General features: G+C 41.6%; 1 protein-coding gene across 2 annotated transcripts in view; it reads left to right on the top strand.

Annotated features, from left to right (window-relative positions):
• The first annotated feature begins 8,996 nt into the window (after nt 1-8,996).
• The window catches only part of LOC100563818 (protein kinase C and casein kinase substrate in neurons protein 3), a 49,843-nt gene continuing 48,135 nt past the window's right edge, over nt 8,997-10,704 (top strand). Inside the window, exon 1 of one of the 2 annotated variants that reach the window (XM_062957212.1) lies at nt 8,997-9,336. In XM_062957212.1, coding sequence (XP_062813282.1) covers nt 9,297-9,336 — 40 coding nt within the window. In that variant the 5' untranslated portion in view covers nt 8,997-9,296. The remainder of the gene's footprint in view (nt 9,337-10,704) is intronic. The other variant, XM_062957215.1, reaches the window with a different exon arrangement.

Genomic DNA, 10,704 nt, shown 5'->3' with positions numbered 1-10,704 from the left:
ATGCCATGAAGTCCTGGCGTATGTAGTTTGGTGAGAAACCCGCACTTTAGGCCAGAGCAAGGCTAAAGACTTTGTGAAACTACAACTCCCAAGATTCCGTTGCTTTTTGCCATGACAATTAAAGTGGTGTCAAACTGCGCTAATTCCACAGTGCAGATGCAGTCTAAGCAAGCCGGCATTCCCGCATCACGATTGCTACATAACCACAGGTGCAGAAAATATCAGGAAATGTTGTTTTGCTGTTAGGCTCGTATCCTGCCCACAGGAAACTACAATTCACTTCCTTCTGGCTGTATCATAATCTACACCAGGGGTCCCCAAACTTTTTAAACAGGGGGCCAGTTCACGATCCTTCGGACCATTGGAGGGCCGGACTATAGTTGGCCACCCAGCCTTAATGTTAATAATAATAATAATAATAATAATAATAATAATAATAATAATAATAAAGAGGGTTGGAAGAGACCCCATGGGCCATTTAGTCCAACCCCCTTCTGCCTCTGTGCACCAAAAGCACAAGCAAAGCATTTCTGACAGATGGCCACCCAGCCTCAATGTTGATAATAATAATAATAATAATAATAATAATAATAATAATAATACAGGGTTTTGGAACACAATACTCCTGACCTCAAATCGTGTTAAAAAACAAAGTATGGATTGTTGATGTTGCAATCCCAGGTGACAGAAGGATTGAGGAGAAACAACTGGAAAAGCCGACACGATATGAGGATTTAAAGATTGAATTACAAAGAATCTGGCACAAGCCAGTCAAGGTGGTCCCAGTGGTGATTGGCACACTGGGTGCAGCGTCTAAAGACCTTGGCCTGCACTTAAATACAATCAGTGCTAACAAAATTACCATCTGCCAGCTGCAGAAGGCCACCTTACTGGGATCTGCACGCATTATTTGCCGATACATAACACAGCCCTAGACACTTGGGAAGTGTCCGACGTATGACCCATTCAACAGCCAGCAGAGTGTCTGCTGTGGACTCATCTTGTTGTGTTTCTAATAATAATAATAATAATAATAATAATAATAATAATAATGTCTTGTAAGAGAAGAAGAGACCCCTTGGGTCATTTAGCCCAACCCCCTTCTGACCTTGTGCCGTGGGGGCCGGATAAATGGCTTCGATGGGCCGCATCCGGCCCCCGGGCCTTAGTTTGAGGACCCCTGATCTACACAGTTCTCTTCTAAGGCAGCATATCATTATCCTAGTGTGAGTTACGAGTACAATTAGGTCCATTTTTAACTAGAGTTGAAACTGAGAAACAATTGTGTTCTAGGCTCTCTTTTTTTTTTGTCAAATGGGAAATTTAAACCCAGATGAAGCTCAATTATCTCATTCTTCTGCCAATTTTTCTCTTTTTCCTTGACTGCACTGTAAGGCCGTCTTGTTCTTCTCTAATGAATTAAATCGGGTCATGATTTCTGTTTCCATATTTGTGGCTTTGGCAGATACAATCAGAATAAGCCCTTTTTTGATGGAAATGCCAGCAGTTTTACATCAGAAATAAGTCATCCAGCAAGCCAATCCTAGATCCAGGGGCAGATCTGGGAAAAGTAATGTTTTGGACTAAAAATGTCCCAAACTGGACATGTTGGCTGTAGGAGTCTGGGAGTTATAGTCCAGAAATACCTTTCCCCATATAATGGATTGCTTTGAATTTTCCGAGCTGTATGGCCATGTTCCAGAAGCATTCTTTCCTGACGTTTCGCCTGCATCTATGGCAGGCATCCTCAGAGGTTGTGAGGTCTGTTGGAAACTAGGCAAGTGGGGTTTATATATCTCTGGAAAGTCCAGGGTGGGAGAAAGAACTCTTGTCTGTTTGAGGCAAGTGTGAATGTTGCAATTGGCCATTCTGATTAGTATTGAATAGCCTTTCATGAATCAGTCAGGACCAGCTAATACCTCCCAGCAAGAATTCCCTCAGGCAGTAAGCAGCCAGACCTTGAAGCAGAAAGGCTATTCAATGCTAACTAAGGTGGCCAATTACAATACTCACACCTGCCTCAAACAGATAAGAGTTCCTGGACTTTTCACAGATATATAAATCTCACTTGCCTAGTTTCCAACAGACCTCACCACTTCTGTGGATGCCTGCCGTAGATGCAGGCGAAACATCAGGAGAGAATGCTTCTGGAACATTGCCATACAGCCCGGAAAACTCACAGCAGCCCAGTGATTCTGACCATGAAAGCCTTCAACAGCACATTTCCTCAAATATATTGGTTTAATGTGTTTTCAACGTCATTGTCTAGCTGGTCTTTTCAATAGGCTTTTAAGTATACCCGAAAGTTGGGTTATTTTTTCCTTAAAAAGAGAAACTTTAATGCTGTGGGCAATAGCTTCTGCTGAAACGGCATTTTATGTCCAGTCGCTTTTATTGGCATTGTGCTGATCTGCTGCTGTTACCTTTGCTGCTATGGTCATTTTTAACGGCTGTTAGATTTTTATTATTTGTCGCAAAGGGTTGATATTATATATTTATGGAGAAATGTGGCATTTGGGCCCTACATTTTATGGAAGCTAGATGGCGAGAGCATTTGCTTGAAGATATAAATATCAGAGTGAGAGGCAATTTAGTGCAGTGATTTGAGGCCACTCAACCACACAAACCCATTGGGTAACCTTGGACAAATCACATTCCGTCCATATAAAGGAAAGGTGATGACCATCCTTCTCAGAATAAACCGTGCCTTGAAAACCCTTTTTATAGGATTGCCATAAGTCAGAGACAACTTGAATGCACACAACTACAATAAATACCTTACGGAAAATACACAAAATGGTTCCCAGAAACCGAAATACTTGAGAATAGGAAATTGAGACCTGAACAGTTCTACACATCAAAATAAGCTTTGAGAAGAAGTGGGCAACCTATGATTGCTAGACATTGCTGAACTACAAATCCCAACATTCTTTGCCATTAGCTATGCTGGCTGGGGCTGATGGGAGCTGCAGTCCAACTACCTCTTGAGGACCATAACTTTCCTTATGACTTCTCTAAATGTACTATACATTCCATCAGGAATCTGTGCTTTTAGATCAAGTCCAGCAGCACACCCATCTCACTGGTTTTCCCTGCTCCCTCTTGACTTCCAAAGTGGCATTCAGCATTACAGTATACGTATTTCAAGGAATCCCATTTGTTGGTGCAGGGAATTCATTTGTAAGAGAGGAGATAGACTTTTAATTCCATACAATGAGCTTGGGGCTATCCCTATCAAGCACAGATTATCAGACCAAATAATTTTTGTAGGATAGGCAAAGTGAACTTCTCCATCCTTGTTATAATCTAGGTCACATGTGTTAAATACAAGGGCCGAAGGCCAAATCTGGCCTGCCATATCATTTTATGTGGCCCTCCGGGTGCTGGACTACAACTCCTGTATTAGACATCATGACTAGAGCTGATGGGAATTGTGATAGAGTAACACCTGGAATGCTGCTGTTTGTTCTGTTTAGTCAGGATAGTGGTGCTTGAAATTGGGTATAAGGCTTGTGGATACAAAATCTGACTTTAAAATGTCCTTTAACCTTGTCCCAATTTAGAGCCACAAGTGCTGTTGGATTACAATCCCCATTATCCCCAGTTTCCATGATGGATCATCAGAAATTATGTGAGCTGTCATTCAATAACATCTGGAGATCCAAATTGAGGGAAAACTAAAAGGCATTGACCACTATGTTGAAAAAACCCTATCGCTATTTGTCCATGGATTCAACAGCCCTTTGAAGGCAATCATAAGGCTGATGTGTCCATTAGTAAAAATGAATTTGACTCCCCTATTCTAGATGTCTTGGCCATGATGGCTGGGCAGAAATTAATGTTAAATCATTTATATTACACACAACTGCTCACCTGGAAAAGTCTTCTAAAATGGTTTGCAGATAAGTATAACCACAAATTTCTTATTATGCACTGCTTCTGATTTTAAAACAATAATTAAATGGAAAATTGGCTGGGGAGGGAAAAGGGGGAAAAACCTGATATTAGTTCTTAATATGCCTCTAAAATAAAATAAATGCATTGCCCATCTAATGTGGCTTATAAACTAATCTGGAGTACATTAAATCTATGGTAGAAAGATCTTTTTATTTCTCATTAATCATGATGTTCCTATGATTTCTACAAGAAGCTCCCACTTATGTGATGACTTAGAGACTGGACCATTGTAGAAAAAGGAATTCGTTGAAAAGTGGAACCAACTTTTTTAGTTTGAATGAAAGACCAAATACTAGATAGCACTGAGTCAAATGAGAGGAGGGAAAAAAACCCCAAAAGCCACCACAGTGGTCAGATGTGCAGACTAAGGATCAAAAATGCAGAATGTGGCTACAATGCAAAATGTCCAAAAATGAGCAGGGTATGTGTGTATATGTGAAGGCAGTTTGCTGCTGAATATCATTTTCTAAGAGCTACCGAGTCCCTAAAAACTTCACAATCTGGTTTTCCCATCAATTGGCCACTGTGAGAAGCAGGATGAAAGTGACCTCTGGTTCGAACCAGCAAGGTTTTCATTATGTGACTGCATGATTTGCTATTTTGATTAAATAGTTATTATGACGTTTTTAATCAGTGCTTCATTGTGTCACAATCAGCACTTCCGTTTACGTGCAGCCTGAACTCCTTATGGTAAAATTAGAAAGATGTACTGATGACGCCGCCACATCTGATTGCTATTTCTTCTTCTGGGGAAGAAGCAGGACCAAAGATGTGCTGAGGTCTCATAAGATTCTCTCCCATGCATTATTCTAACATAATGGGAGGGTTAGGTTTAACTTTATTTATTTATTAAGTATTAGTCCTCATAGTCTGGGACTTTAAAATGTTGCTTGCTCAGCTTGTGCATAAATCTGACACTAGAGGACAAAGCCATCACAAGGCAAGCAATACCCTTCAGTTCTCATTTCTATGAATGCTGGCGAGGGACTTGTCTCTTATGAATCTGAATCTTTTGGTGGATAACTGTTTCAGGATTACTGCCAGGCAAGTCTGCAGAGCAACTAACAGCTTCTTCTTTGGCTATACCAGGTTCCTCATTGGAAGCAAAAATAAAGCCAAATCTCTTGGATTCATTTGAAGCCCCAGGAGTGTTTTAAATGGCAATAAAAGTTAAACAAATACACAGTAGTTAGCGAGTAAATGCTGAAGTGGAGGCACTCATTATGCTAATCCCATAGTCACAATGCCAAGGAAAGTCCAGAAATTTTGGCAAGTGTGTTAGAGCAATGCAATCATAGAGTTGGAAGAGACCTCAAGGGCCATCTAGTCCAACCTCTTGCCAATAGGAAGACTCAATTAAAACACTCCTGACAAATGGATATCCAGCCTCTGTTTAAAAACGTCCAGAGAAGGAAATTTGGCTGTAGTCGGAGGCAACATATTTTGATATCAAATGCCTTTATCATCAGGATGTTTAGGTGAAATCTCTTTTCCTTTAGTTTGAATCCATTGCTCCATGTCCTAGTCTCTAAAGCAGCAGAAAACAAGCTTGCTCCAACTTCAGTATGACATGCTTTCAGATATTTAAAGATGGCTATCATGACCCCATTTAACCTTCTCTTCGGCAAGCTAAACATACTGAGATCCCTAAGCCACTCCTCATAGGATTTGGCTTCTAGAGTTTTGACCATTTTGGTCACCCTTCTCTGGACATCTTCCAATGGGTCAATGTCCTTCTTGAATTGTGGTGTCCAGAATTGTGGATTCCAGATGAGGTGTGTCCAAAGCACAACAGAGTGCTACTATTACTTTCAGCAATCTAGATACTATATTCTCATTGATGCAGCATAGAATCACATTGGCTTTTTAAACTATCACATCCCTCTGTTGACTAATAATCACTTTGTGGTCTACGAAAACTTCTAAATCCTATTGATGGCTACAAAGCAATTCTAGTTGCATGTCTTTTCTAAAGCTAATGGGCGTTGCTTGCTCATTTGGAGCCAAACTATTGTTAAATACTTTTAATAAGAGAAGAAACACATCACAACAATACTTTGTGGCTGAGAAAGTCCACCCTTTCCCCTTCGGCTACTAAGAGCATTCTAGCTATGATCCAAGGGAAGGGGGAAACCTAAGGCAACAGTAAAAGGTAAAGGTAAAGGTTTTCCCCTGACGTTAAGTCCAGTTGTGTCTGACTCTGGGGGTTGGTGCTCATCTCCATTTCTAAGCCGAAGAGCTGGCATTGTCCGTAGATACCTCCAAGGTAATGTGGTCGGCATGACTGCATGGAACGTCGTTACATTCCCGCTGGAGCAGTACCTATTGATCTACTCACATTTGCATGTTTTAGAACTGCTAGGTTGGCAGAAGCTGGAGCTAACAGCATGTGCTCACTCCGCTCTCCGGATTTGAACCTGGGACCTTTCGGTCTGCAAGGTCAGCATCTGGGTTGAAATTACTTTAGAATAGTGATGCTGTTAAGTTAAAATCTTTGGGTAGAATGCATACATTAACTTTATATTTCGCATTTGGTTTTCAGAGTCTTCCCACAATGGCTGCGAAGGTTTGGCAGATGGTGCTGAGAGAGGCTTGCTGAGTTTCCATCTTGAATGCCAACCACTGTACCCAGCAGAAGGTGCCCAATTGCAGCAGACCAGCTCATTCTAAAGGCATGAAGTAGAAACGAACACAGCTGCCCTCACATCTTGGAAACCTCCCAACAAGAAAGCATTTCTACTAGCTATATCCAGGTTGTAGAATGTCCAGCACTGAGAAGCCTATGACCCCAATATAAAAACTCTGTCTGGAATTGAAATGCCTTTCACTTTGCACAAGCTGCTCACTCCTTTCTACTTTTTCTTCATCTCATTCCTAGGAAAAATTTCGGGGGGATATTCCAGGAAATTTCAAACGTCATTAACTTTCTGAGAATTCCTGATCTAGGCTAAAATAAGAAAACTTTCTTTTTCATCTTTGAAGAAGCCCACCTTCCTAGACCAAAATGGCAGCGATTGAAACTAGATATGCCCTCAAAATAGATTGTTCATGAATTCCTTCCCCCAGAGGCTGAGCCAGGCGACATGGTTGTGGGAGTCAGATATAGGGGATATTTATAGACTTGGCCCAAACAGAAGATGTGGAATGGAGAAAGCCGAAGCAGCACTTCCACCTCTAGTTTCTTTATGTGGGGATAGTATGAGGTTGACTCCTGGCTTTCTTCTGATTTCTCAAGTATAATGATCAACACAGACAGAGTGGGTTGTCATAGCTAGAGGTAGTTTTTGAAGATTTATAGAATTTGCTATTTGGAGGCACTGGTGTATGTTCTATATATTGGTCATCTTGCTGATATATATAGGGAGCCCTCCACATTTGCTGGACTAGAGACACAGAACTCTTTGTGTTGTGAAAAACAGAATTTGCTATTTTTTCACCTAAGGGAGCATCTCTTTAGCAATCTCTAGGGGCCCTTCCAGACAGGCCCTATATTCCAGGATCTGATCTCAGGTTTTCTCTTTATTCCAGATTATTTGTCATTGCGGACTCATATAATCCAGTTTAAAGCAGAAAACCTGGTATCAGATCCTGGAAGGGCCCAAGGTCATCCAGTGTGACCGGAAAAACATTGGGGAACACTAAAATTCCTAGATAGAAAAGTTGAATCAGATGCATGAACAGTCAAATCTCCAAAAGTCCAAACCTCAAACTTGGAGCGCCAACTCTTATGTGTCCCCTAGGTCTTAATAAGGAATTTTGTTTAAATACTGTAGGTGCCTAGTCCTTATGAATGTGGTCAGTATTTGCTGATAGCAGTCAGTGCTTTGAGTGAGAGGTTTGGAAAACCCTGGAACTGGTTGCTTCTGCTCTTTCCTTTCTTATAAATTGTTTCCTCTTTATTTACAATGTTTCAGATGCCTTAATCCTTTCTTCCTTTCCTCAGTTTTAGCAACAATAACTAAAAATACACACAGTAGATAAACATGGACTAAATTGAAAAACACAGAAATTATTACAAAGAACAGCTGAACAAAAAAACCCCCTTTGTCTCCTGGTTTTTAGGGCTGTTCCTGGACTTATTTGGGATGCTGATTCAGAAAATTGCATTGGATAGATCGTATCGGTTCTAGCTTCTTAGATGTTATCATGGTTTTCTATGGGTGAGCAGATGGCAACTGGTATATGGCGTATGCTCTTTATCTTAAAAACTAGAGGTGATAGGGGAAAACTGGTGCCATTTTTGTAATAGGCAAGTAAAATATACCCAGAAACAGGTCTAGCATTTGGGCAACAAAATGTATGTTGCCCAGTGTTAATTGATGCCATCTTTACTGACCAATCTCCTTTCTCTTGTACAAATAGGCTGATGTAATTGTAGTAGGTTTCCCCCCCAGTAAAGTTACTTGTGGGATATTTCCAGTAGGGCTTTACATTCCTGCTGAAGGTGCATGCTTAGTCCCTGAGTACCTAAACATTAGGAGGAACTTCCTGTCAGCAAGAGCAGTTCGGCAGTGAAATATGTTGCCTCAGAGCATAATGGAGTCTCCTTCTCTGGAAGCTTTTAAGCAGAGGCTGGATGGCCATCTGTCAGGAGTTCTTTGATTGTGTTTTCCTGCATGGCAGGGGGTTGGACGGGATAGCCCTTGGGGTGTTTTCTAACTTCTATGGATTCTATGACTATGTTGATGATAAACTCAGGCTCCTTCTACACTGCCATATAAAATCCATATTATCTGCTGTGAACTGGATTATGTGGCAGTGTAGACTCATATAATCCAGTTCAAAGAAGATAGTGTGGGTTATCTGATAATCTGGATCATATGGCAGTGTAGTAGGGGCCTCACACACACACACACACACACACACACACACACACACTCCTCTGTTTTAGCAAAATGTTTGGCATCCGTTGCCCATATGTACACGATGTCGTCCTCTTGGAATAGAAAGCCGCGCTCCCCCAGATTTTGGAAGAGATCCAGGGGTGCAGCTGTGGCAGCTGTCAGGGTGTGGAGTGGCCAGGAATGTGCCCGCTTGGCACGTAGGAGACAACATTATGCCCGCCGAGGGGAAGGCAGCTCTTGACTTTCTCGGCAACAAGTCTTGGGATTGTGAGGCAGCTTGAATGGGAACTGATGGCTTAGTCAGAAGGGGTTAACCAGAACATATGTGTGTGTCAAGAGTCCCCCTCCCCTTTTCCCACTCTCTTTCAGTCTGAAGTTTGACATTCCCCAGCCAGGAATTTTCCAGGCCTAAATCCATCTTCTATCAGCTTCAACCCCTTTTCCAGATTTGGGTTCTTTTCAACTGGAGTCGGTGGTAGCAGCAGCAACAGCAGGATGAAGGAAAAAGCTGAAGGAAAGGAGAAAGGGGGAAAGGGTGAGTTAAATGGATGCATGTATGGGGTATGCTGCAAGCAAGAGAGAACACGTGAAAACACCAACGGAGAAAGGATGTGACAGGAAGTAAGCAAAAGAGCAGTGGATGTAAAGCTGAGCTATATGAAAAAGAAGGCAATGAAAAAGCGGAGAACTGACCATATGTGCTATATAGGAACGGTGCTTTGGAAAAAACAAGTTGTGTTGGTTCATATCATTGTGGGTTTAACATTATACTCAATTTGTATTTACATGTGGAATTAATGTAGTTTGACACCACTTTAACTGCTGTGGCATGATGTTATGGAATCCTGGGAGTGATAGTTTTACAAAGTTTTTAGTCTTCTCTGCAAAAAAGCACTGGTGCCTCACCAAACTACAAATTTCATGATTGGTAGCATTGAGCCCTGGCTGTGAAAATGGTATCAAACTGCATTAGTTCAACAGTGTAGGTGGACTCTCAGTTGTGAGCAAGGCTCTAATTTTCAGTATCAGATGTACAATGGGCATTGCGACTGCGTTATTTCCTTTTTAGGATGAAAGAGTGAAAGATGGGAAATCTTTGTTTGCACTTGAAAGGTACCAGGAGCACAAGCATTTGTCTGTACAACTAGAATAAGTATTATGCTATTTTTTTCTGCCTCAGGAGCAACTTGAGAAACTGCAAGTCGCTTCTGGTGTGAGAGAATTGTCCGTCTGCAAGGACGTTGCCCAGGGGACGCCTGGATGTTTTACTATCCTGTGGGAGGCTTCTCTCGTGTCCTTGCATGGGAAGCTGGAGCTGACAAACAGGAGCTCACCCACTCCCCAGTTTTGAACTGTCGACCTTTCAGTCAGCAGTCCTGCCAGCACAAGGGTTTAACCTATTGCGCCACCGGGGGCTCCTAGTATTATGCTATGGAAGTATTATGCAATGAAAGAAGAATAAACTTTGTGGGCTTGAAAAAAAAACAGAATAACGACAAATGCATGGGACAGTCTACCTTAGGCAAAGGGAGACCGTGCCTAGAGAAAGACATGTCAATAGTAAGAAAGACAATTCATCGTTACTTAATCATACTTTTGACTGGAGTAGAGAAAAGATGATGCAAAGTAGTAATTTTGGTATAACTATCTTCATGCCTCCCTGGAGACTTAACATGGGACAAATTCCAGAGCAGTAGCAGCACAAATTCATTGTAATCGGAAACAATAGAGCCTTGTGGCTGTTTAAAGACTAACAGACTTATTGGGGCATAAGCCACCATAAATCTGTTGGTCCTTAAGGAATCACAAGATTCTTTATTGCACTGTTGGCAGTACATCCCACTGGACTCAGCTGTATTTACTTCTGAGTAAATGCAAGTAGAATGGAGGCATCGGGCTGAAT

This window comes from Anolis carolinensis, chromosome 6 (genome assembly GCF_035594765.1).
Source record: "Anolis carolinensis isolate JA03-04 chromosome 6, rAnoCar3.1.pri, whole genome shotgun sequence".
Taxonomy (NCBI): Eukaryota; Metazoa; Chordata; class Lepidosauria; order Squamata; family Dactyloidae; genus Anolis; species Anolis carolinensis.
This window is presented reverse-complemented; position numbering and strand designations above follow the sequence as displayed.